Source organism: Neodiprion virginianus, chromosome 4, assembly GCF_021901495.1.
Source record: "Neodiprion virginianus isolate iyNeoVirg1 chromosome 4, iyNeoVirg1.1, whole genome shotgun sequence".
NCBI classification, from domain to species: domain Eukaryota; kingdom Metazoa; phylum Arthropoda; class Insecta; order Hymenoptera; family Diprionidae; genus Neodiprion; species Neodiprion virginianus.
Genome location: NC_060880.1, coordinates 2,287,238 through 2,312,687, shown reverse-complemented (window position 1 = coordinate 2,312,687; position 25,450 = coordinate 2,287,238). Strand labels below are relative to the sequence as shown.

The window sequence follows — 25,450 nt, the reverse complement described above, 5'->3', positions numbered from 1 at the left end:
CGAGCGGAGTCCGTTCAGTCGGTGGTTCGCCGTGCGCCGCGTCGGACGTAATCGTGTCTGTTCCCAGCGTGGCGGAGTGTGGGCATCCTAAATTCGCCGTTTAATGTTTTGGATCCGGTGACGCGTGTGTTGTGTCAAGTTTTAATACTTCGTACTCGCGGAGCCGACACACTTGTTGAATATTATTCGCGAGGCGATTTGGCGCATCGTTGTAAGGTGGATGGGCACGTTGACGGTTTGTCGCGTGCCTCGCGACGTTACGAGATGCCGCGTGTGATACCGAGAGAGATGGATCCAGAAAAACAGCGCAATTAATACCTGAATATTCTCTCGGTAACGGGGAAAAATCTCGAACTACATATAATGACTCTCTTCGAGACGTTGACAAGGCTGAATTCGTTCGGAAACAGCCCCTAAAATCGACTGTGGAGTGCACGCGAACGACCTCTTTCAGCGATGTAAAGCGTGCGTGTACTGAGAGTTGCTGTATTGTAATTGTGCGGATGTGCCCCGCCGCGTGTTATGAGTCGAGTGCTGCTGCTGTTGTTGCTCGCTGCTGCAGGGAGGAAGGAAAGTTGCCGGAGGCAACCGACGACTCGGTGCCAGTCCCCAGGATGACCCGCGGCTTGCGAATGAGGCGAAGTCTGCAGGTGCTTGGATTAATTCTCGCAACCGCGTACGCCACCGTTTTGTTGTACCAGGCGGTTGCCCCCCGACAGGTGAATATCGCCGAACACGTTTATAATATCACACGAACGCGATTCCCGCCACTCCTCGGTGTTAGTCTTTTCTAATGTCGATTTTCAGGTGATTCGTTCCAATTCCGTCTCCTTGTCTCAACGCTCCGAATTCACCATGTTGAAGTTAGTAATGTTATCGTAACCGTTCATGCTGATATTGCTGTGTTTTACTACGGAGATGTAAAGATCTGGATGCGGCCCTGATTGCAAGAGCGAGGCGCGGGCGGCTGAGGCAACACATGTGCGTTATCCCTTAACTCCGGTTTAAGTAAGAGATAAAGGGAGAAAGAGAATGCTTTAGAGAAAGAGAATGAAATGCCCGCTGGCAAGAGAGAGAGATAGAGCGAGAGAGAAAGAGAGAAGGCCGCCAGACCTGATGTTGCACGTGCAACGAAGCAGGCCGTGCATTATAGGACGTAGCTTGTATACGTATAACTCAGTCGCCTGTCCGCTCTAATATAAACCATTTCACTTGCACAGGATTTATAAATTTAAAAAAAAAACCGGAAATAGAGTAAACCAAATTGTTGCCAATATCGAGCAAAAATATAATTTTACAATTGATGTGTTCGCGTCTTGATTCACTTGTTGTACTTCAGTGGCTGGAGGATCACCCTGAGGCCGTTGTCGGGGTTCCGGGGAACCCGGAGGACCCGGATATCGGTGTCGAGGTCGTTCCAATAACGCCACCGTTTGCGACAGCAACCGTCGCCCCTTCTGGCACCGCCCTCACCGACGTCTTCATCAGCGTCAAGACGACTCGACACTACCATTATTCCCGGCTGCCAGCAATACTCACTACGTGGTTCCAGCTGGCAAAAAATCAGGTCAGTAATGCGATTTTTCGCGAGAGATCAAAAAACACTATGGTTGTTTTACTGCTGCAGCGATACGCGTTGACTGCACGTCAGCGACGGTATGTCTAACTACATACTTAGATACAGCATCTTTTGGTGCTCGGCAACTTCTTCGTCGTGGGAAGATCTCACGAGACGACCTTTAACCCCGAAAAGGAACCTCGCGCGACCCTGCCGCTGCATAACAGCAACGGAAAGTTCAAGTCCGCGCAGAAAAGATCGTCGACGCGTACAGGCTTACGTACCTATCGTACCTAAGTTACGTACTCTGGTGGGTAGATATACCAGAGGTATAAATGAGTAGGGAGGTAGATTGGTACATCGTAATGATATCCACGCACGGTCTTTGCGTCGTATTCGCAAACCGGAGTTGACGGATTATTTAGAGGTTGACCATAACACTGTACAGGGTGAGAAAAAAGTACGGAAACGTGTAGAAATCTGGCGGGGCTCGGTGAAAAAAAAATGAACAAGGTTGGATCTTACGTAATTTTTAACAAGGGATTCAATGATGACCTTTGATTTGATCTTGAACCTCACCTTGAAGGTCATTTTGAGATCAACTTTGATTTTCAAATAGGAACCCCCATTTTTCGTGCCAGAATTGGAAAGAGCGGGAAATTTTACGTTTGAATACGTCTTAAGGTCTAAGGGTTAACGTGACCTCTACGGTCAGATCGAACATTCGGTGAAACTGCGGCGAAATTGTGAAAAAACCGATAGCTTTTTGGGTGTCGGCGGTAAAAATGTAAGAATTATAACGATTATATGGTTTGGATTGCTAATTGTCATCCATTCTGACGATTCTTTATTTTTGCATTTATACTTTGACCTTTGAAATAGATTTTCGCATGTTTCATAAACGACGATTTTCTTGGATATTTCAACCAACTTGGATATCATATTGTTACAAACGGTGAAATCACCTGTTTTACCTCCCTTTCAACTGATCTAGTAGTCATCACAGATAAAAGACATGTAAGACTTTATATGTTATAAGATGAATAAGGTGGCTGCGTCAACCGATGTTATTGTAAAAACAGTCTTGTTTCGGACGTTAAACTGTAAACACTTATTTGTCATTGGAGCATTTTATCAATATTTAATTTTCGCTTTTGATCGATCCGCTAATCAAGCTCACGCACCCGTATTTATTTCGTGACGTCCGCCAAAACGTTACAATATATTAAATGCTGCTATTTTAGCTGAAAAGCTAAAAAAGCAACAAATTGTTCTAAGACCTTGTTCATTCCGAGCTAGCTTACGATTACTCGGGTATCGGTGTATCCTATAAGCTAAACCGAAACGTGTCGCACTACAGCCGATGAAGATTGGATCAGGCGTCGCGTTTTGAGATGAGGATCTCTCGATCAATTAACCGAGCAACTTTAAACGCGGCTGCGTATATCTCACGTGCTTTCGGAAGGGCTTGGGGGGGTAATAAAAATGGTATTCTTACGATCCTGAGAGCCGTGAGGAGCGTCGTCCGGAACACCGCAGCATGTGTAGAGGTATCTGACCGACGGATCTCCTTGGGTTCGGTAGGCGCCGTGCCGTGCCCGGGTTTCGATTTCAAATTGGAGACAGGTGAGAGGGCTGCACGCAGCCTCGGGGTTGCGTGTTGTTTCTACTATTAGTGCGTCGTCCGTCGTGCGTCGACGCTAATGTTTCCCTTTTAATAATCCGCTCCATTGACGGAGAGTATTAAAACGAACGCGGAGTTCCAGCTCTCTTCTCGCGTTGCGGGCCGAACGGGCAAGGAAACTTTTAACGATCTCCATCTCTGCAACCCGCCTTTATGCCATGCCTGTGCGCGCTTATTTACATTCGTATTTATACGTCGTCTGTCGCTCCTTCGATATTATACACCACTCGAGTTGCATACAAATATACGTATTATACATACCTACGTACATTTATCGGGTTTTCTGTAAAATCCTCTCTCACTATTAAAGGTATTTTATACCATTTTCACGAGTTATAATCTTTCTTTAATCACCAGAGTGTTGAGCGCTGATTATTATATTCATTTTTTTTTTCGAAATCTTACTGAATATCTTCTCCGTTAGCAGTTAAGTAGATTTGCTAATAGGAAAACAGCGATTTACTTTCGCGAATGGAGATCCTTTCTTCGTCTGTCGACCCCCGGAGCAAGGCCGATGTCGGTTGATTATTACGTCGAATGATGCGGGATATTCGTATACACGGGGTACCCATCAATTTTTCGACCCTGCATCGATTATACAGGTATACGCGCCTTTAACCGTCGCGCGTGACTAGGCGAACGGACACGGTATTTAATTGGCCAATTATACCCTTATAGATATGATTTTTTATCCCAGCACAAGGTTTATAATCGTTTACCAATTAAACCCGTGTTGCATCGCGGTCGAACAATAACGCCTCTATGTGTATAATGAGTATAAGAATTCACCGCTAGAACGGCTTCTTATAGGTACCTTAGAAACAGCCTATCTGCACTTGTTATTAACCTTTCGAGTCGTAGTGGCAAGTATTCTTACCACCTATTTTGTATCCATTTTTTGTATATTTAAAGAATTTTTAAACATATCTCTTTGCGGTTTTGTCCTATTCTGATAGTGTACCGATAAGTTTTCAATATTTGAGAGTAATTATTGCGATACAATGTAAATTATTATTGTTAGAAGCAAATCGATTGAAAAAATCGTGAAAATTGAAGGAATAATTCATTTCCGAGAAAGTTACCGCTCTACACGTGTACACGTTTTACATAAATTACAAGTTTTCGGGGTCACTGATTACGAATCTGTGATCAGATTTTGAAAATTCAGCACGTTGAATCCAATCAGCGATCCCGAAGACCACTGCATAGAGTTTTTTCAACGAATTTGATTAAATTTGAAATTTTCGTTCACCATATTGGACCCACCATCTTGAATGTTTAAAATTTGATTCCAGATTCGTAATCAGTGACCCCAAACATCATGGAATACTATCTCGTTACAAAATTTGACTCGGCACAATAACGTGTGACTCAAACGGTTAAAATAGAATGTAAATAAAACCGTTAGCAATATTTGATTTTATTGAGGAAAAAAAAAAATTGTTGCCTCATTAGGTACGTCAAATTTATCGCAGAATTTTACCGTTCAATTCTTGGACTAAAGATAGTTAGCGGCGGTCCATTTCACCCGCGGTATTCGCGATTGTATTCTAATTGTACCAATGTAACGCTACACGCCGTGATAACACAACACCAGGCATAACAGACACTAACGCTGACGTCGGAACGACGTCTTTCGAACTATTATAATAATTATTCTTATCATCCGTATACGTGTTTTTATTTCATCTTTTCGTCACGGCTCGTTAGGCATCAGTCAGGCAGGCAGTAACTTCGTTAGATTCGTTGCAGCAGGATTAGTTTTCACATTCCACGAACGCTGACGATTCGCAATAAGTATGACGACTATGATGATAATAATAATAATAACAACAACAACAATAATAATAATAGTAATAATACTCGGTCGGTTTGTATAATGTATTACGTACAGCTTATAAGCTCGTGTGTTCGTGTTCATTCGCCATAAGAGCTGACTCGCCGCATAATTCTACTCAACTCGCGTATATACGTATATAATGAAAAACACCATGAAATGTGTTTTATAACGAGAATTAATGTATCCCATTTTTATTTTTTTTTTCTTTTCCAATGTTTCAGACTTGGTTCTTCACCGACAAGGACGACGCCGTCTTCCAAACGAAAACAAGTGAGTATAGGATTAAATTTTCTTACATGTTATGATATTCACATGTGTGTGTTTGTGTGTGTGTGTATGTTGGGGCTGATGGCTGCAAAAAAAAAAAAGGTTCATGGCTCCTTGAGGCGACACTACGAATAGCTCCGCGCCAGTAGCGGAAACATTGTATACATGTATATTCCACTTGTCGTGCACGATGGTATGTATACGCTTGGGTGGTTATGACGAAGCTGCAATGGCGGAGACACCTGCATTCATCATATTATACATAAATATTATCCGCTGTACCTAGTTGAAACAGAGCCGTGCAAGATTCCCGCCTTTGTTCGTCGTTCATTGCATTATAACGAACGTTGGTGCTTATTACTACCGCAGTATCAAGTGTCATTCGTCGCGGCATTAGCAATAAGACTGCAGTCTGACTTATTTGTATATCAATGTTTATGTATACCTACGTTGTATAATAAACCTCGCGCTCTTGTGACATTCAGCTTTTGAATAACAAAACCGAGACCAGCCAAGAATCTCTCAAGCTCTATCATCGCTCCTTGAATTATTGTGTGTATTGTACTTATAATATGTAGCAACAAGGAACGAGCCTGTAGCATGCGACGACAAAGTGTGAAAAAAAAAAAATTTTTGTTACGTATATATAGCGGAGGAGAAACGAGCAGCGAGGGGACTCGGAGCCATGAAATCGTTGATAAAAACTCCTCCACAGCGACAGCGTAGCATTTTGAACTCTTTCCCTGTTCCCCTCTTGTGTCTGCAATGTATCGTACGTGTACAGTGTTCTGTGTGAATATTGCTTGCACGCGTAATATAGATATTTTTTCCCTGTTTCAGATGGCCACATGATCAACACCAACTGTTCATCGTCGCACAACAGGAAGGCGCTATGCTGCAAAATGTCCGTGGAGTTCGACAAGTTTTTGGAGAGCGGGAAGAAGTGAGTGATTTTTTTAAATTTATAGATTTTTAATAATTACCTGCACGCATGCGTAACGGCAAACTCGTGAATTTCTTCCCGACGGATCGTCTTCAGCTGTATACGGCAGGTTAACTTCGAAGAGATGGAAAAAATGAGTCCTGCATATTTAGGGCCAGGCCCAGGGGCCTCTGTGTACCCAGATAGGGTCCGACCCTTCTCGACTCTCGAGCGACCCTCCCGACGTAGATTGTTTGACGAAATATTTAGTCTACTTTTACGGCAATAAAGTAAAACTGAAAGCGACGAAAAGGTCTCGCCGAGCATATATGGTTTTGTCTCGCGTTTTTAGTTTTTCGGCATATTGTTAGTTTTCTTTTTATTTTATCTCCCCGCAGTGTCTCCGATCCGTAAAAAAAATTTACAGTCTACACGGTCCCACCGTGAAGGGGAAGAGTGAATCAGCGAGAGAGAGAGGTAGAATAAAAAAAAAAAGAAAAAAAAACTGGAGGCCCGAGTCCAGAAACAGGGTCGTTAATTAAGAATTAGCCGGTTAATTAACGTTAACTCTGAGTTAGCTTCGGTCATCTCGTTTTCCACGATTCTGCTGTTATACCATACACGTGTGTGTGTGTGTGTGTGTGTGTGTGTGTGTGTGTGTGTGTGTGTGTGTGTGTGTTTTGTGTGAATTTCTAATAATCCCGTAGTGCTGAGGCAGCAACAGTTTGATCTCTCGCTTAACTCTTGCAATATTAATTTATCTATCAAAACTAAGTGTCTAGGTAGCGTTCAACGTAATAAATATAATGTTGCTATCTGTTACAACGATATGTGAAGGAACGTGTAAATTCGCGGACGTCATTGACGGACGTATCCACGAGCTTCGTCATCATCGTCATCATCACATCATCTGCTCTCCTAATTCCGACTCGACGCACGTGTCTCTATTACTTTCAATATTCCAGGTCGTTTTGTGTTGTAGGATATGAGACGTGTACCGCAGGTGCATCATTGGGTTTTAGGACAGTAACCGTATAACAAAACTCTTCGGTATACTCTAACTCCAGCGGCTATACCCACCGGCGTCCAGCTACCTGCTCATCCGTAAATCTTTTACAATTTCTCCGCGTCTCTTTCCTAGGTACAACCTATTATAGGTAGATATATGTGTATACATACCTATACCTTTCTTCCCATTCTCCGTTCTTTCGGTGAAGTTACGTTACCGACTGCGGAATGCATAGCGGAACACTTGCAACCTTTATCCGATTTTTGGACGAGAGGTTTGCTATATTTTCAACGGTATATTTATTATTATAAGAGGGTTGTCCAGTTACGGCGGTAGATTTCTGACGACGATTTACCAAGAGTTGTGAAGTAACAGGAAATTATCATAATTCCGCAATTTGTTATGAATATAAACCTCTCGACCCGACTGTAAGAATACTTTACGTATCACATATGTAGGTACGTGTTGCTCTGAAAAGAAATGAAATCATTAAGAATACCAGTATTTTTTAATCATAGTTATTCCACCTTCTCTTGTTATTTATTTATTATATAAATATCGTCCGTTGATGGGACGTAAAATATTGATATTGCTCGTTGATCCTTCTGCAGTGTTTGTTTAGCGGCGAGTTTTCAATCTTTTTCGGTTCCAGGCAACCACGCTGCAACCCCGAATCATCATATTCCAGCAGTGTGAAAATATTGTTTTTTCTTCTCGGTGCAAGTTCCGTCGCGCATTCTCTACGTGTAAGAAAAACAATGCTAATGGATCAATATTATGCTTCTACTTCTTCTTCTTTGCGACGTTACGGCCTTGTTATTTTTGGATTATCATCATTATTATTATTATCATTATTATGGTTATTATTTTGTTCCCGTGAAGAAATTTGTTAAAAAAAATTGGCCGGCGTGGACTCGTGTACCAAACTGAAATTGTTCTTACAGATTTTTATGCCGCCGATGCATGGTTACATGGTAGCCGACCCTCCACTCGACTCTAGACCCGTACTTGTACCGCAGGGGATCCTGGGCCCGGACCTCGGGGGTCCGGTATCTTGTAATAACGAAAAAGGGGGGAAAAAACAAAAAAAAAAAAGGTACGCGACGGCGGCGCCCCGGACACGTGTTTCCTCGATGCAGCGGCTCGTCGCCTCCCCGGCTCGCCTCTTTCCTCCTTCTTCCTCCTTTTTCCTCCTTCGCTCGTTCCCTCCTCCGCAGACCCGGGATCAACAGCAACCAGCTGCCGGGCAAACGATTCAATCTTCATTCCGGGACGGGGTGCAATGCTTCTCCGATGTCCCGCCGTCCCCCATACGTAACGTACGTGCACACGAGTTATACGAAGGTATGCAGTCGGTTGGTACAGTAGAACCTCGATTTTTGTCCCGCGATTCTCGAAGTGATCATATTTTACCCCGTGTAGCATTCAGGTTTTTATTTTATATTTTACAATCTCAAACATATTTAGCTACACTGGTAATGAGGATAAAGATCTCTGTTTATTGTGTAACTATACTGTCTCGACTGAAATTGTAATTTTTTTTTTTTGCCATATACGTATATTTGGTTCTTGGTTGGTAGAGAATGAAGATTAATTCATTCGATCACTCTTGAGAGATTCATCGTCGTCGAATGTTATCGGAACTTCGAGTGCTTATGACATGGAAACGGAAAGCGCAACGAAGGTTTTTCAACATCGAGGTCCTACTGTATAACTTGCAGGTTTTACATGCACACACCTTGGCCAGGTATTTCTAAAAAATACTGTGCCACGTGTATGCGTATAATACATCGTGCATGTATGTATGTATGTGTGTGTGTGTGTGTGTCACGTTTAGAGAATGTATGCGGGCCTGCAGTGTATCTGCTTTCCCTCCTTCTTCGTTTACAGTCTTTTTCTCTCCTCCCCTTGTTGTAATCCTATTCGTTTCTCGTACCCTTCAGTGAGTTTATGCAATGACAACGAGGACCAAGAATTAAACGCTTCGTGGACCGTGTATAACGTATTTGGATGTATACGTATGTGTAATGATTAGATGTACTACTACACTGAATCGGAAGGAGGGGGGCGGGGGTGGGGGGGGGGATAACTATAGGAGAAAATTGTCTGCCCCCCTCCCCCACCTCTCGTCTACCGATCCAGTCATTGCGTCGTTGACCCCTTCTCTTAGGAGCCCTCATTTGGTGTATATATACTTATGCAGTGTAATGGGGAATGAAAGTAATTGAACGCCGACGGATCTATTAAATTGCCAATCGTTTGATAATAATTTAAACGGCAATGTGACCGTCGCTGTTCAACGTTGTATAATACATATATGTCGCTCTCCGTGCTACGACCAGCCAGCCAGCTAAGCGAGCCAGCCTTGGCACGATACTTGAATTCTTATTCAAACAAGTGTTTTATACGGGAGGCAATTCTCGTCTTGAACGATTTGAGATTCCTAAAGTGTTTTTTATACAATCGAGAATGTATCTTTGGTTTGTCCTCGTATTATTCGTTTATCCGTTAAAATCGAATTCGATACAAATATCCCAACGATATACGAAATTATGCTTTAAGCAACGTCCGATCTACTTTCGAGCTGTCCGTATAAAATTTCTAACACATTTATCACATCGTATTCAGAATGGATAAAAGATAATTTTACTTCGGATAACCGAATCGATTCTTCTCGTTTATCATATCACATTTATATAATATATCATACATCCGACACCGAGCTCACAGCTGCGTTATGTTACTGTACATTATGTCCCGTACCGTTTGTATTGCGTCTAACTTTCTGAGTATTTTTCTTCTTTATCAGTCAGGGTAAATTTGAGTATGTATATATATATATATATATATATATATATATATATATATATATATATATATATATATATATATATAATACATATGTTGCCCGGAGGTTAAGATAAGATTTGCAACTGCGTCGTGTTGAAATATCCTCACCTTATATACGAATATTATTTGACACGGTTCAATATGAGGTTTCCTTTTGCGATAACGAACGTCGTCGTGAAACGTATACTCTAATATCGTACAAACATATACCATAGTATAAATAATAGGGTCGTCGACAAGTTATACTTTCAACGCCAGCGGTATGGGTATACCTATAATATACCTGCAATACTGGTCCAGCAGCTCTCGAGATAGATTATAGAATCGACCTGGACAATGGAAAACGAGCTTTCATTGTACAGCTCGAATATATGGCGTGTGTGTACAATTGCATTAATATATATATATGTATATATATTATTATTATATATATGTGTATATATATATATATATATATATATATATATATATATATATGTGTATATATATATATATATATATATATATATATATGTGTATATATATATATATATATATATATATATATATATATATATATATATATATATATATATATATATATATATATATATATATAATGTATATGTATATATATACACACCTATACGTAGACAAGGGAAATATCTTATACGCGAGCCGAATCGCTGCTGCATACGACGTGGTGCACGGTGAATATACGGGTCACGGTATAACGGTGGAGAAACGGTAAGCGTGTACCTTATATAACGTGTAGGTACCTACCTACCTTGCTTCCTTCGCCTCCCTTCACCTTCCTTAATCTTCGTTCATTCGTCGTACAGCCTCCCGAACGAATTTCCAATTAACCATCCGGCGCTTCAATTCGTTTTTAACATAACGTGTATAACAACGATCGTATGCACGAAATCGGTAGTGCAAAACGTATAGGAGACACCGGCGGTGAGTCCCTCTTTCGAGTTTCTCGGACGTGGCCCGCTTCGGAAAATATTCAATGTAGGTATACGCGTACGTATGCATATAAATCAACGCGCGCGAATGGAATAATTGATCGATCGATCGATCGATCGCGAATAAACGTATATATCGTACATGCGCAGGTTATACATACATGGATGTCTGCTATCCACTGCGGCAGCAACCTCGCGTCGTTGATCGGAACACGTACATGCATACCTACTCCTTGGCGAACACCTGCACGTAGTCCGAAGCTCTTCCCTTACACCCGTGTTGTGTAAGTGTTATATACCTGTGCATGTCTACACACACGCCTCTCTTATGTCTTTGAAGCCGGGTTTAAGGAGCCAGCGGGTTCTCAAACTGGTTTGCACCTGATATCGCGACTCGCCGACCGGATGACGCGTTTTAATGCTCTTCATGCTGCGTGCCATGCAAATCTCTCGTGTATAAGAAATTTACAAATACCTGTCGGTATACCTGTTGTATGTGCATGTAGATGTTGGTTATAGGTACGTGACGTATTTGTGTGTGTGTGTGTGTACTGCGGTTGGTATCGGGTATGCCGTCCGTGCATCAGACCCGGTCAACCGCAAGCTCGGAGAACGCGTATAAGTAGGTAGGTAAGTACCTACACCTCTCTCTCTCGCTCTCCCTCTCTCTCTCTCTGTGTTTCATTCGATTTCTCGATTTTATCCGAAGGGCTTGTGCAGATCCAATTTGAAGTTGCGACCACGTTGCGTGTAATTGGGAATTTCACTTAGTTCTGAGTGATTTTTATAATTCTATAAAATTTCAACTTCACTGCATACCGTATAATACCGAAGCTTCGAAAATAATCAACAAGTATAAGGTCACGGCTGTCGGACGGATCGTTTTCGACCTAATAAATTCTCGGAGAGAGTAGAATTTCCGGCACCGCGATAATTGCACCGCTGATAAAAAAAACTAGGCGAGGTATCAGGTGTACGCTGTACGTACTTACGTTAGTATACGTATACGTATACGCATCTGTATACATAAATACATGGACGTACGTACATAAGCCGTGGTACGACGAGCCCCGGAAGTAACTCGTTGACTCTCGCCGCCGCGCTCATTGGTACATCCGGTCCGATTGCTTACGGCGGTATATACCTTGCACCGTACACGATAACTTGATAGACTGCTCAAATAACGAACAACAAAGAGCAAACTCGGCACAGGTCCCCGGCAGCCCGGACTTGGCCAGATGCTCCACCGCGTTATTATATTATAGGTATAAGTAAACGCGAGACGGACACACGCTTCGTCCACCAGATTGAATTCCTGCCCCGCGGTGATCACCGGTATTATATCTGAATAGAATTTTTCAGAAGCACGTGTCTCGTTGTTGAGATATAGTTTTTTTACACATTGGAAAATTGGCTTTTGATGTATTTGGATTTTGAGTCCAAAGTTGGTTCTAGATGTCAAATTTTGATTTCTTCCATGTAACTTGTCAAAGAGAAAATAGTTTTATTGGATAAAGCTTAAAAAAGAAAAATTACCTATTTTCTCAAACATTTATTGCAAGTACCTTAAACCTTATAAGTAATAAATAAGGATTTTGGTAATTCGTGATTCGATGTATGGAATCAAATGTTTTTTTATTCAAATGTGACGTAAAAAAAAATATTTGCTGAGTGAGCAGCTAACGGTCGAATGATCCAACGCGCATGCGCCAAAATTCTAGACCAAAAGCAGTTGTTTTGTCAGGGCAGCGAACATTTTTGAGGTTACATACATGGCGGCGACCTGTCGTTTGAGCTTACGACGGTTTGTCAACCTGACGAAACAACTGCTCTTGTTTTAGAATTTTAGCGCATGCGCGTTGGATCATTCGACCGTCAGCTGCTCACTCTGTGCATCACATTCGTCATGAAAATGAATAAAAATCGAAAATTTTTTGTTCCGAACTTACGCTGTTTAATTGTTGTTGAATCACTGAAAGAATTTTTCCGTTACAAGGTGCGGCAGTATCTATCATAAAATTAATCTGGATCCTTTCGTTCGTGCTATATTCCATTCGCGATATCATCTATACATGATATACCGCAATTGCATTTCAACTCGGTCGCTGAAGGGATACAAGAAATCGTGTTGCGCAAACCCGCGTAGATCAAGCGCGCTATAAACATAATTAAAATCTGTTATTAACGGACAACGAATAAGCTGGTCAATCGAATTTGTTTGGGTTAGAATTAGCGACGATCCTCCTGCAGTAAATAGCCTCCGGCAAACAATGAATACCTTAACGCCCTGAAGTACGTTGCAGACGAGGTGTGTCGTCTACCTCCGTGTGTATTACATACTGCACCTACACCTACATGTGCAGCAATTGAACGATGCACGGTATTAAATGGATGCAATGTGTGCAGACCGATCCTTGTTTACAGTATCCATAGATGGAAGAGATGCCAGAGTGCGTAAGCCTCGTCGAATATTCCGAGGTTAGGGTGTATATACAAGGGTAAGGTTATAGACTCTGATTGTGAGACGTGCGGAAGAGACCGCGATGCGTGGTAGGTAGGTAGTTAACTCTTTATACATGACGGTGAAAAGGTCAACATCCGGTGTACAACGTATGTCCGGAGATGTACGAGGTGTACACATATACGTACCCCATGTATACCCGCACCCATGTCCCCACCGGGGGATTCGTACCACACTAGGGTTTAAACGTTTACACAACAATTAAACGAGCGTATAATTCCCACGCGGTCCTGTCACGTACATCGAGGATGATGCGTTGTCGAACCACGCCCTTGGAAAACCAGGCTCCGCGTAAGGTACTACCGAGTATCCCGGATAGCAAGCGAACCTCGTACTCGGGTATTGACCATCCTATTCGATTAACGCGTATTAAAAGGCAAAGCCGCGAAGAAGATCCAAAGAATGAAAGGCACCGTGTCGCTAAGAGGGGAACCGTGTTCCTCTCTTCCCTATGCAAAGTATTCTTATACCCTCCTATACGCGTAGCTGATACCCGCTCTGCTCCTCGATCCTTGGCGTTCTTCTAATTAGCGGTGTCCATCCGTTACAAGAGAGGCATGCTTCCCTTCGTTTTTTTCTTTACTCATTCTACCAGCCTACGACAACCGAGTTGCCTAGATCACAGGCCAGGCAGGTGTACGGTCATCTAGTCGAGCTGGATGTACCTGTATAACTCTAAGACTAGGTGTTCAGCGTATGCTCTACGTCTAATAGGTATTATCGGTAGAAGTGTTATTATATGGTATAGATCGTGACCCTTGCGGTAATAATAATTAAGTGCACCTTTTGCGGTGGATGTGTAATTTTATATATAGGTAATCAACCCCTGCAATTGTTCCTTCATCTCACCTGGGATTTCTCATCCCTTTTACTCTTTTATTGTCGTCTTGTGTTAATTGTTTTCCTTTTCTTTCATGGTTCGCAGGTGGTTTTGTCACTTCGACGACGACAACTATGTGAACGTACCGCGACTGGTCAAACTGTTGGACGATTATGACCCGCGGGAGGATTGGTACCTTGGCAAACCGTCGATACGAGCCCCTCTCGAGATAGTGAACAGGGAGGGAAATCCACCGTCGAAAAAATCGGTGAGTTTCAAAAATTCAATCAAGTTATTCAGAATTCATAAATATCGTATTGTATACGTGACGACGTTGATAAATCTCGACGCGTTATAATCGTTCTGATTATGTGCGTCGTGGTAAATCGGGTTGGGTGAAAGGCAGCGGGGACCGATCGAGGCGTGGATCATGGACCGTGGATCGTGGATCGTGCCGTCGTCTGGATCGCAACATAATATATCTATACATAATATACGCCGCCGCCACTCGTCGTCTCGCAACTCTGGTGACCAGGGGTTGACCTCTTGGTGGGTGTGGCTCCTGTTGCCGCTGCTGCTGCCGCTGCTGCTTGTCGGACGGCCGACATTATTATACCCAACTCATTTATTACAACGCCACGCGAAAGCGTGTTGTAGGCCATAGCCTCGGGATATCGTATACTCTATATAACTTGTGTACAATCCGTATGTGGTAACATGTAAAGGGATACTTGGCGTGGTAAATTCCTGTTATTCATGAGGCAGCTAATTGAGAGGAAGGAAGTTGGAAAATAGAAAAAGATTATTCGCTGCAGGGGTGTCCGGTTGTAAAATTTAGACGGAAAATTCTCGAATAGTTATCCATGATTACGGGTCTCTGTACGAAATTATTATGTATGGAAATTACGTATAGCGAGTAATAGACATTTTTATTTCAACCACATGGTGTAATGTGATTCGAATACTTGACAAGAAAACCATTCGTTTCCCGGACAGTGCATTTACTGCGGTTATGCAGGTATATCCTGTAGATGATTATAATTGGCGTGTATATTTTTTGCACTAATAACCAGACGCAGTAATCTCGATGCCTCGAGGCTATACCGTGTCGTACGCCATGGACATGCTTCGCGTGTTTGCTCCAGCTTACAATCGAGCTAGGAGATTCCTTGCAACCTTCGGACTATATATCTATATGAGAATTAATATTTGAGGGTACAGATGGATTGGTTATTTCATTTACTTACCCATTTGGCGCCCGTTTATAGCCGAAGAAGCAGTATATAAAGGACATTGCAAGAAAGAAACGATAAAAACGATACAGAAATACAGAAGACTTGAACGTAGAAGGCTTGATGATGTAGAAGGTTTCCATGATGTGTCACAATTTGGACGAGTGAAATATTGCTGTTTTGTGGCGGTAATTTTTTGTTCACTTTTCAATGGCACGGAGTTTATTATTATAAAGACGTTGAAATTTCATTATATGCATACCTACCGCAGAATAGAATCGTAAAATTGAGAACTTTATTCTTGAATCCTGGTAGGATGGTTGGATACGGAAAGGTGGATAGGCAAAAACTAGCTCTGCTCTCAATTAACTACTAAACACTGAATAGAAAGGAGAAGAAATAGATCGCGATGCGAGACGTTGTAGATTCGACACGGTTATAGGTACATTATACAGTTGACAGAATCATTTTGAACAAAACAAAAAGATGGGAGTCCCAAACCGTGAAATAGTGCAGCAGTTCTTTAGACAAGTGGTATGCCAAATTCGTCGATTCATCCAGTCAAGGTGTTTGCGTTCTGAATTAAAACCATCCACGCAAGGTTTCAATATTTTGGAGGCTTGCGATATTTTTCCCTTTTTTTTTTTTGTCGAGTGGCGGTCCGTTATACAATAGAATGTGCTCCGAAGGCAGGATCAGCGGCAGCCGTTGATGTTGACTCGTGCCGCAAGTCGACTGGGTTCAAATTCATTGGGATACAATTCGTTTTTTTTTGCGCGCGCGCTTTGCAACCAATCGTCGGTGAAGAGAGAAAGATATAGAATGAGATACAGAGGGGGGTAAGAAGGTTACACCGAAGAAGGCGCCACGCCCTAGGTGAAAGGCCTTTAGTCTTTTCCATAATACAGCGATGTTCCTACTCCAATGGAACCGTCATATATACGTACATGTACCGTACACGTTCCGAAGATGTAGATGGACAGATAGAAGAGCGGAAAGACGGACGGACGGACGGACGGATAGATGGATGGATAGATAATTTAAGATGTACGTGTAATGTGTGTAGCCGGAGGTGTATAATTTAACCTGTCAGACATGCAACTTTGGAGTTGGACGAATAGGAGAAGGAGAAGAACAACGGACAGAAGATATTACATTCATTCAAACAGTTCTTTTTCTTCCTTTGATATACATCTAACTGGAATTGACCGTATATAATATAATGTTTACTTGCAGTACGTTATACTATCGCCAGAGATGCTGCGAAATTTGCAAATTAAATCTTTACGTATAATTACGTGCAATATGAATTTCTTGGAAAGTACTCATGGAGGGGAAGTGAGAGAGATAGAGAGATTCGTTAATAGGCGAAGGAAAAGGGAACCGATGTAAGGAGGAACACTGTGTGCCTGCAGTGTTCTAGTCGGCGAGACTCGACTTCGCCTCGGACAGTTACCCATTGTTTTTCGAATTTCACGCTCCAAGTATCTCGCTCTGCTCGAGTTATACTCTCCATTAAATCCCGCATTATAAACCGCCTTTGTTAACCGTTTCCTCGGCTTAACTGTTTTAAATTATGCTTCTTCTCCGTAATCTCCTCGACTACTTCGGTATAATGGATGTTGGGATAATCCATGCATAAGGTGTTCTGAATTTTGAAAATTTATTCGCGATGTATGATAGTGATCTGTGTAAGTATTTAAATATGAAATTCGCGTGTCGGTTCTGATATACGCACCGACGTGTTCGTAAAAACTTTTAACTCTTCCGAAAGTAAAAAATATCATTTCAGTTTCCGAACACACACTCCAGGTAACTTACACATGTGCCTACATTTGATTACGTCAATAAGTTCCCGATACTAACTCCCGAACTAGCAAATATTTGTTATTCTATTTCGCTTCGCTGAAAGTAAAATTTTTGCTTATCGATTTATCCATATTGTGTCTGTATAGGCATGTGGAAGCGGGTTTCACTCGCCACTTGTGCACATATACACACCTATGTACTCTGTTCTGGAAACCGGCTTCAACAACTTTAGAGGCCAACTCCAATCGACGTGCAGCCATTTAGAATCTAGTGTATTGTTATACAGCATGCGTAGAGAGAGTTGTGCAAGAATACGTATGTGTGCGTAGGCTGAAGATAGCGGAACTCTTTACCGCCCCGGAGGGATGAAATGTAAAACAACTTCGGCCGGTCAGCTACTATAATATGATACATGTATCGTTTCTGAAACGCGTTTCTTTTCCGCGATACGTGATGGAGCAAAAACAAAAAATTTATCGAAATTTGATAATGCTGTCACAGCGGCTGAACAAGCTAATTAATTTAGCGATTAAACTAGACCCGAGGTAATCGGAGCGTGAAATTTCAAATGAGCCGGTCTGGGCTCACGACTCGACGAGTTCCGTAGTCCATTGGTTGGTTGGATGTAGTGTTCTTTAACCGCGTTACTAATTTGCCTCGCGTACGCGTCTATATCGTCTTTCAGTATAACGACGACGACGATGACGATGATGATGATGTACATATCATAGTGGCGAGGAAAATTTTATCTCATATAGAGGAAATTGACAAACTATACCAACCAATGGTGACCATTGACCTGAGCAGTACAAGATCATCCATTATTCAGTGTTAAGACGAGGTGATTGCTCCACTGAACCTTGAAGCACCTCCGTCGGTAGTTCTCTTGCAATGTATTCTACACCGTCTAAGCAAACAAGCCTCGCAGCATTCAGTGACCCTCGCGTCGCTGATCGTTGGATATATATTCTAAAGGTCGTAGATTAACAGCTGGATCACGCGCGCTCGCGCGCACGCGTTTTACGTGCGTGAAATTCCGATCGAGGTCGTTTCTTCCCTGCCAGTATACGACGTCGTCATCCTCCTATGTCGAGTTCTCTCGGTTGCGTGAAACAAAAGCAAACCCAGGTCGACGACGTTCCTGCAACACCGCTACGACGAGCCTTGCACGTAAATATACTTACGTGTTTCGTACAGTATCATCGGAGCAAGCGTGATACGTTACAAGTAAAAGAGAACCGGGAGATGCGAAGCGGTAGAAACAGGTTGGGCTGCTTCCGGCGTCCACGTGGGTCCGGCAGAGGATCAGGTAGCACCTGTCCCTGCGGCCTCATCGCTGCAGATGCTGCAGGGGATGCTGTCGAGGTGATGGGAGGGGTGATACGAGGGCGAGCAGCAATCAGTCAGTAATTTTAATTATCGTTGTGCGTATTTACGACGCGTAATCGCTTAGCTACGATCTCGTATCCTCCTGTGATTGGCCCGATCTGTGCTGCTGGTCCCCTCCTCTCCCCCCTCCTTAACCCCCCCCCTCAACCCTAATTCGGTCTCGGTAACGAAGAGCGGTCAGGGCCTGACTGCCTCCTCCCATGTATCGATGGGGATACCAGATTGTGACCGCCTCTACGACTAATTGCATTCCTAAGTCCCAAAGTCGGGTGGTGTGTGTGAGAGTGTGCGCACCTCGACGGTATATGCATATATTTATAATACCTACGGCGGTAGCTATGTAGATTATAATATATACACGTCGGATATCTAATTAACTATCGGTCGTGATTGGTCGCTACTCACGATGATCACCCAGGTATCACTTTCATATTTTCATTCTCATTTATTACTTGTACTCTTGCGCTCTCTGCGTCTGCGGTGTCTCTGTGGTTGATGCGTGTTACATATACGCAATTGGATGAGAAAGAGAGGGATTCGGTTTGAAACCGATTTTATGATGAGTGGATCGTCGCGATTTAGTGGTATAGATACACACATTTTTCGTAACAAGGAATCCAACGTAGCGATTTTGAGTCTCTTGATTGACAGGATTTTTTCCAAAGCGATTTTATGGAATGTTGAATAATGTCGAGTATAATTCACTTTGTATATAACAAAATCCGATCATGTGAAATAAGCCTGCAAGCTCGCGTCGTCCTACCTACACCGGGAACGGATCGCATCCTTCATATCGGGAAGCGTATTAAGACTAATCGGAAGATGAGATGGACCTGATACACGTTACACTCGGCGAAGAACGCGGCAATGGTGATGGACGGGGGATAATTGGTCGCATACAGCGTCACTCATTCTACGTGGGCAGCGGTAACTCCTCTTTTACCTACCTCGAACCCGTCTTCGGAGGCCTTGCATTCCTACATGCTAATAAGAATTTGGTATAATGAGATGGTATTTGGTGTTTCACGTTGAACATCCTGTACAGAGGCAGGGTATCGTCCCTTTTGGGGTTAACACGAGTCTCAGTCGCAACTGCAGAGACGCTCCACCCCAGCGTATTCTATCCGAAGAGAATCTGACGATCTGAGAATCTGGCATTCCTCTCCATCCCCGCACACAACCGTCCCAACCACCCGGCGGTATCTTACGCATCCACCTATATCCACTTCCTTCTACCGTTTTCAAATTTATTACCAGTGTCACTCCGGGTCGAGCCGGTGGTCCGCGGGCTGGAAGTTAAGAGTCAGATATGATTCATCGTCTACTTGTTACTCGATAAATATTAACGAACCGTATTTCCTTCCGATGATGTATTTGTAGCTATGATAAGGGGTCGATAAGGGAAGCATGCCGCGTTAAACGCGTCGGGTTGCTCAACCGATCTCTTACCTCGATATCGTTCACTAGAATTCGGATGATTAACGGCCTTCGCTATCTGGATCGCCGCATCGAATTTCAATGCTTTTGATGATGTACGCTCGAAAAAGTTTCTCTACCTCGATTTATTTACAGTGTACAGATGATGCGTACATTGTACAATTTGTCGAGCTTCGTACTCCGCAAGACGTGACTCTAAACCTGTGATTCGTTTTTTGTTTTCTTGCAGCTCAAGATAAGGTTCTGGTTTGCCACAGGGGGTGCCGGTTTCTGCCTAAGTCGAGCCTTGGCGCTGAAGATGATGCCGGTGGCCAGGTGAGTTATACGTAAACTTACCGAACTTACTTCGGAAAATCGAATAGCGTATAATTATACGTATCAATTTTTAACCTTCCTTCGTGCAAACCTCGCTTTTCCTTCTCCCTTTTTCTTTGCTCGTACGCGCGCATGGATAAGGCATGGAACGCCAAACCGTCTTATGCCTAGCCCGAGGTCCGAAAGGAACCCACGTATCATTTACACATGTGCCCCAGCGTTGGGAGCGCCTTGCGATTGCACGGCTGGGCTACCTCGTAAACCTGCAGTGGGATGTTATGCCCATACGCACAAGGTACCTACGCGTATTGGATATACGTACGTCTAAAAGATTATCGTCGAGTCATTAACCGACCGCGGGATATAACTCCCTGGTCTCTTTCGCGTTGTTGTACAGCGCTTGAGTGTATGTACCTATTATTATAATATATACGCGGTTGTAATTATCCTGCGACCAACGAACCCGTATATGCCTCCCGTCGCGCAACGTCTTATACGTCAAGTTACGATACCCGTACAGCAGTTGCCTGTAGGAGTACTCACTCCCGGTATCCCTTCCTTTCTCTTTTTCATCACCGATTTTCGATGACGGTCATGACGACGACGATTATTCATTTATTTATTTATTTTTATTTTTCTTGGAAAACTTGAGTCATTTTTTTTTTTTTTCTACAAGAGGACCGCAGTTTCTCAATATCAAGATATCGGTCTGACATGATGGATCTACTTTTATTGATAGTATCTTCGGATCTATCTGTACGAGTCCGATGTTGTACGGATAATAACCTATAGAAAATGCCGCGTAAAGTATAATTCGGCTGCTGCGGTTTCGGGTGATTTTTCACAACCCGTACGTTCAGGAGAGTCGTCCTTATTGTTGGTAAGGAATGTGACGCGGTGCCCACGGATCACTTTGAGGAATTCAAGCGGTAACGGGAGGGGTTCGGGGATAGAAAAAACGCGCGTCCCTTTAACAATCTTCTGACCGAAATTTCGATTTCGTCCAAGAGGTATTTTAACGAGGCTTTATATACCCGCGGACGTGCCGACGACGACGACTGAGAACGACGCGCCAGCCGGGCATCGCGATTTCAGTCTAATCTTCCCAATTAAAATCAGCCCACGTACCGCCGTGTGACGCCGCTCTCGATCCTCCGGTCCCCGCGACCAGTCTTCAGTCTTGATCCTGGATCCTGGATCCTCGATTCTCGATCCCCGATCCCCGATCCCCGATCCCGGGGGTCGGGAGGGAAAGGACCGAGTGTATTGAGAATCCGCCAAAGTTATTCCCTAATGAGTGACTCCGGACTAACGGGCAAACGGACAAACGGATACCGACCGAAGTTGCCGCAGTCGAGACTCAAACAAAATGCTAATTACATACCGATGCACAGACACAGCTGCCGGAGCGCTTCTTTGCACACATCTAACATTATACATGTCCTTAATTAGAACCGTGAAAATCTTACCACGAAATACAAGAGATACGCCCGGTGCGGTGGGAACGCGAACGAAACTATGGCTGAAGGCTCGTTTGATCGCATACGGTATACGTGCACGTATATGGCATAATACGCTTTTATACTAGCTGTGACATCCAGCCCTATAAATCGGCAGCGTTTTTTTTTTTTTTTAATCATTCCAGTCGAATGAAATTCGAATAGCGTTGCACGCTGTGACGCGAGCTATATCACCAGAAATAAAGGGTGAATCAGAGTTGTTTATTAAGTATATCATACGGTACAATCGTCTGAGAAAGTTAGCAGACCGAGGAATTAGAGAAAAGCTTGGCAGGTGTTCCCTCATCCTTTATACCTGTACATGTGAGATAGTTCCGACGGATGAAGACGTTAATATTTTGCGAATTGACGGTACCATCAGATTTGTATCACGTATGGTCTCTTTTCAGCGGTGGAAAATTCATCAGCATTGGCGACAAGATCAGGCTGCCGGACGATGTGACCATGGGATACATAATAGAGCACCTACTCAAAAAGCCCCTGACCGTCGTCGAGCAGTTTCACTCCCACTTGGAGCCAATGAAGTTCCTTCACAAAGAGACATTCCACGATCAGGTATACAACGTACATTTATTCATTGTTATGTTTGTATCGTGCGACAGTTGAGCACCAATAATTTACGTATCGCTTAATCATATTTTGTCACCTTTACTTAGATATCATTCAGCTTCTCGAAGAACGCAAAGGATGAATGGAACATCGTCAAGATAGATGGATTTGATCTTAAATACGATCCAAAGAGGTCGGTATACCGCCCGCTTGTTTTCATTTAGCTCTGAAAATTTAAGCTTGATGGTGAATTCATGTTCTGAAATTATTTTGCAGATTCAAATCCATCCATTGCTATCTCTTTCCATACTTCTCATATTGTCCTCGAAGATGATGATCATCGTGAAACGCGTAAGAATTTCGGACAGCGAGAATCTTCTCAAAGTATGCGATGGATGTGAAGAAAAACGCAATCGTCAATCCAAATTCCCGTGATACCGTGTTACGGGTAATACGGTACCATAAATCTCCCCTCACTTTGTTTTTCTTTTACTAATTTAACGTTCATTCAAATTTGAATGCACGTGTTGACGATGGAATTATCGAACATCTTGCGCTCAACAGAGGTTTTTATCTCTGCGTTGATCGAACCTTAAGCAAAAAACGAAGATTCCTTGTTCCCAATCGTCCCGATTCTTCGTGCTATTTTCATGAGCACTCGCATCATATTCTACACACACACACACATACACACACACACACTGTGTTTTGAAATAAATATATATATACATATACGTATACAGATCTGCATTACATGCGTGGTTATATATATAGCGAGGTGTGTAAATAAAAAAAGGAATTTATATATATTACGATTGAAAATGTGAATGTAAATCTCTAAAATTCGTAGTTTCGCTAGCTCGCGTATCTTTTGTATTATAATTTTCGCGGGTATACGTTATATACGTAACTTGGTATGATATCGTAATATAGGTATGTATAAACTAGTCCTCCTAGAAATTATTTAACAATACCTCTTTTCATTATAGTATAGTATGAATTTTATGAATTAAGCAACGGTACTATATAACAATTTGTCATATTCTTTCATTTTTTATTTCTCTCGCTGTGATGCAATCGTGTGCAATATGGAATCGTTTATACTGTGTTATTGTTATCGAAAAATTTAGTAAGCAAATAACATGCAGTAGCTATATTGGAACGTTTCTGTTTCAATCTCATTTGGTTTCTTCGTGAACCCTAGAGGAGACACGTTCTATTCATAAATATATTTGTGTACTGCATTGGTGTGATATAATAATAATAATCATGTAAGTAACAATAAGAATAATGAATATCGCAATAACAATAAGTATTGTTATTTTAATGTAGTAGTAGCGAAATTGTTGATACTATAGTAACGAGTATAGATATATGAAATTATAAGATAATAGCCTGGATGTAAAAAGACGTTTGATAAGTAACATAAAAGGTTTTCGATAACACTTTGAACGGTGCCGATCAACTGTAAGAATAACTGGATTTCACTTATCGACTAATGAATTATCAATAAGTATACTATCTTTTGAAAAACGGTACATGTCCTGAAAACTTGAACAATGATCGTTCTATTGCGAAATGGATTGAAGAGTATCCTGTGTTTTCAACGCATTCTGCATGTAACTTCCAGTTGGTTGACCGGTTCAGACCAAACTGTAGTTCGTTGTGAAATGTTGTCGTAAGGCTTTGTATTGAAGAGGATCTATATGTATTATACACATTGCTAGGTGATAACATATATTCTTTATTCTGTAAGTGAGTGAATTTCATGATTGATTGTGAGTTAAGGCACTCTTCACGTTACAAACGGATTGCTAATATTCGATATCTTATTGGATGTTACGTTAGGCATATATGTACGTTATTTGGTGAAAATGGAGATTGCATAATGACTTTTGTACATTGTCACGTTGCTCAAAGCAGAATAAAATGTATCATAGAACTGTTACCATATAAGGTGATATTGTGTTACCTACAATGGCTATAGGTTTATATCGATGGGTCCCACTGAAACGCAGGTTCCCGGATAGAACAGACGAATCTCGCCAGAAATGTAATACAGACACATCATAGAAAATGCTACAGCCAGTGTATACAAAGCTCTATGTAATACTTGTACCATCTTATAAGATACATCCGTAAAACATCTGTTTTCGTAGAAACCGTCGATATTAGGTATATATCATGTACATGCTTCTACTCACGCCAGCATAGTGAGGTAACACGTTGGTCAGCGAGATATATCCGTGGCGTAGAAAATGTTTGTATTTTAAGCATATTTTGTATCAATAAAGCGTAAACTACATACGAGTATTTTGCACAATATGATATACAACCACATTCCTTTCCCTGTCCTATGCATGTCTCTGTTGTACGTCAACTGAGTCTCTGATCAGTCAGTATACTTTTGAACTGGAAAAATAGGTTGATATAATGTGTGAATATATAGGGCGTTTTCAGTAACCTATTTAAAATTACGTCGGAATAGTGCCACAATTAGTTTATTCCAGCACTTTTGAAAATCGCGAAAATTTTCGCCAAAAATTCAAAGGGGTTAGCCTTCCTTTTTTTTTGACTTGAAAATTTTTAGTCTCAGAATTGATTCGTATGACTCTTTCCCGACCAATTGGACCCCAAGGAACTCAGAAAACGCAGCAAAAGGAGCGTGGGATCAACGGGAGAGAAGATACGAGGAAAAAAGCACCTGCTGAAAAATGTCGAAAGTTCAGGTTTCAGTTTTTTGGCTGTAACTTTCGATGCGTTGATCGCAGCGTATTGGGA

The 25,450-nt window shown here is 42.2% G+C and overlaps 1 protein-coding gene across 1 annotated transcript; it reads left to right on the top strand.

The window, feature by feature from the left end:
* The first annotated feature begins 33 nt into the window (after positions 1-33).
* Positions 34-24,979, top strand: LOC124304102 (fringe glycosyltransferase). The gene is made up of 9 exons (XM_046762139.1): positions 34-719; positions 1,340-1,567; positions 5,304-5,352; positions 6,190-6,292; positions 14,524-14,686; positions 20,515-20,600; positions 22,510-22,675; positions 22,777-22,862; positions 22,946-24,979. The coding sequence occupies exons 1-9, from the start codon at positions 504-506 to the stop codon at positions 23,001-23,003; spliced, it is 1,155 nt and encodes a 384-aa protein (XP_046618095.1). The 5' UTR covers positions 34-503; the 3' UTR covers positions 23,004-24,979.
* The last annotated feature ends 471 nt before the right edge of the window (positions 24,980-25,450 follow it).

What these genes read in the sequence shown, in the direction of transcription:
- LOC124304102 (XM_046762139.1), top strand. Translation starts at nt 504, where the DNA reads ATGTGCCCCGCCGCGTGTTATGAGTCGAGTGCTGCTGCTGTTGTTGCT. An exon ending in TCCAGCTGGCAAAAAATCAG is followed by an intron (nt 1,568 to 5,303) that starts GTCAGTAATGCG and finishes CCAATGTTTCAG; the next exon opens with ACTTGGTTCTTCACCGACAA. An exon ending in CGTCTTCCAAACGAAAACAA is followed by an intron (nt 5,353 to 6,189) that starts GTGAGTATAGGA and finishes TCCCTGTTTCAG; the next exon opens with ATGGCCACATGATCAACACC.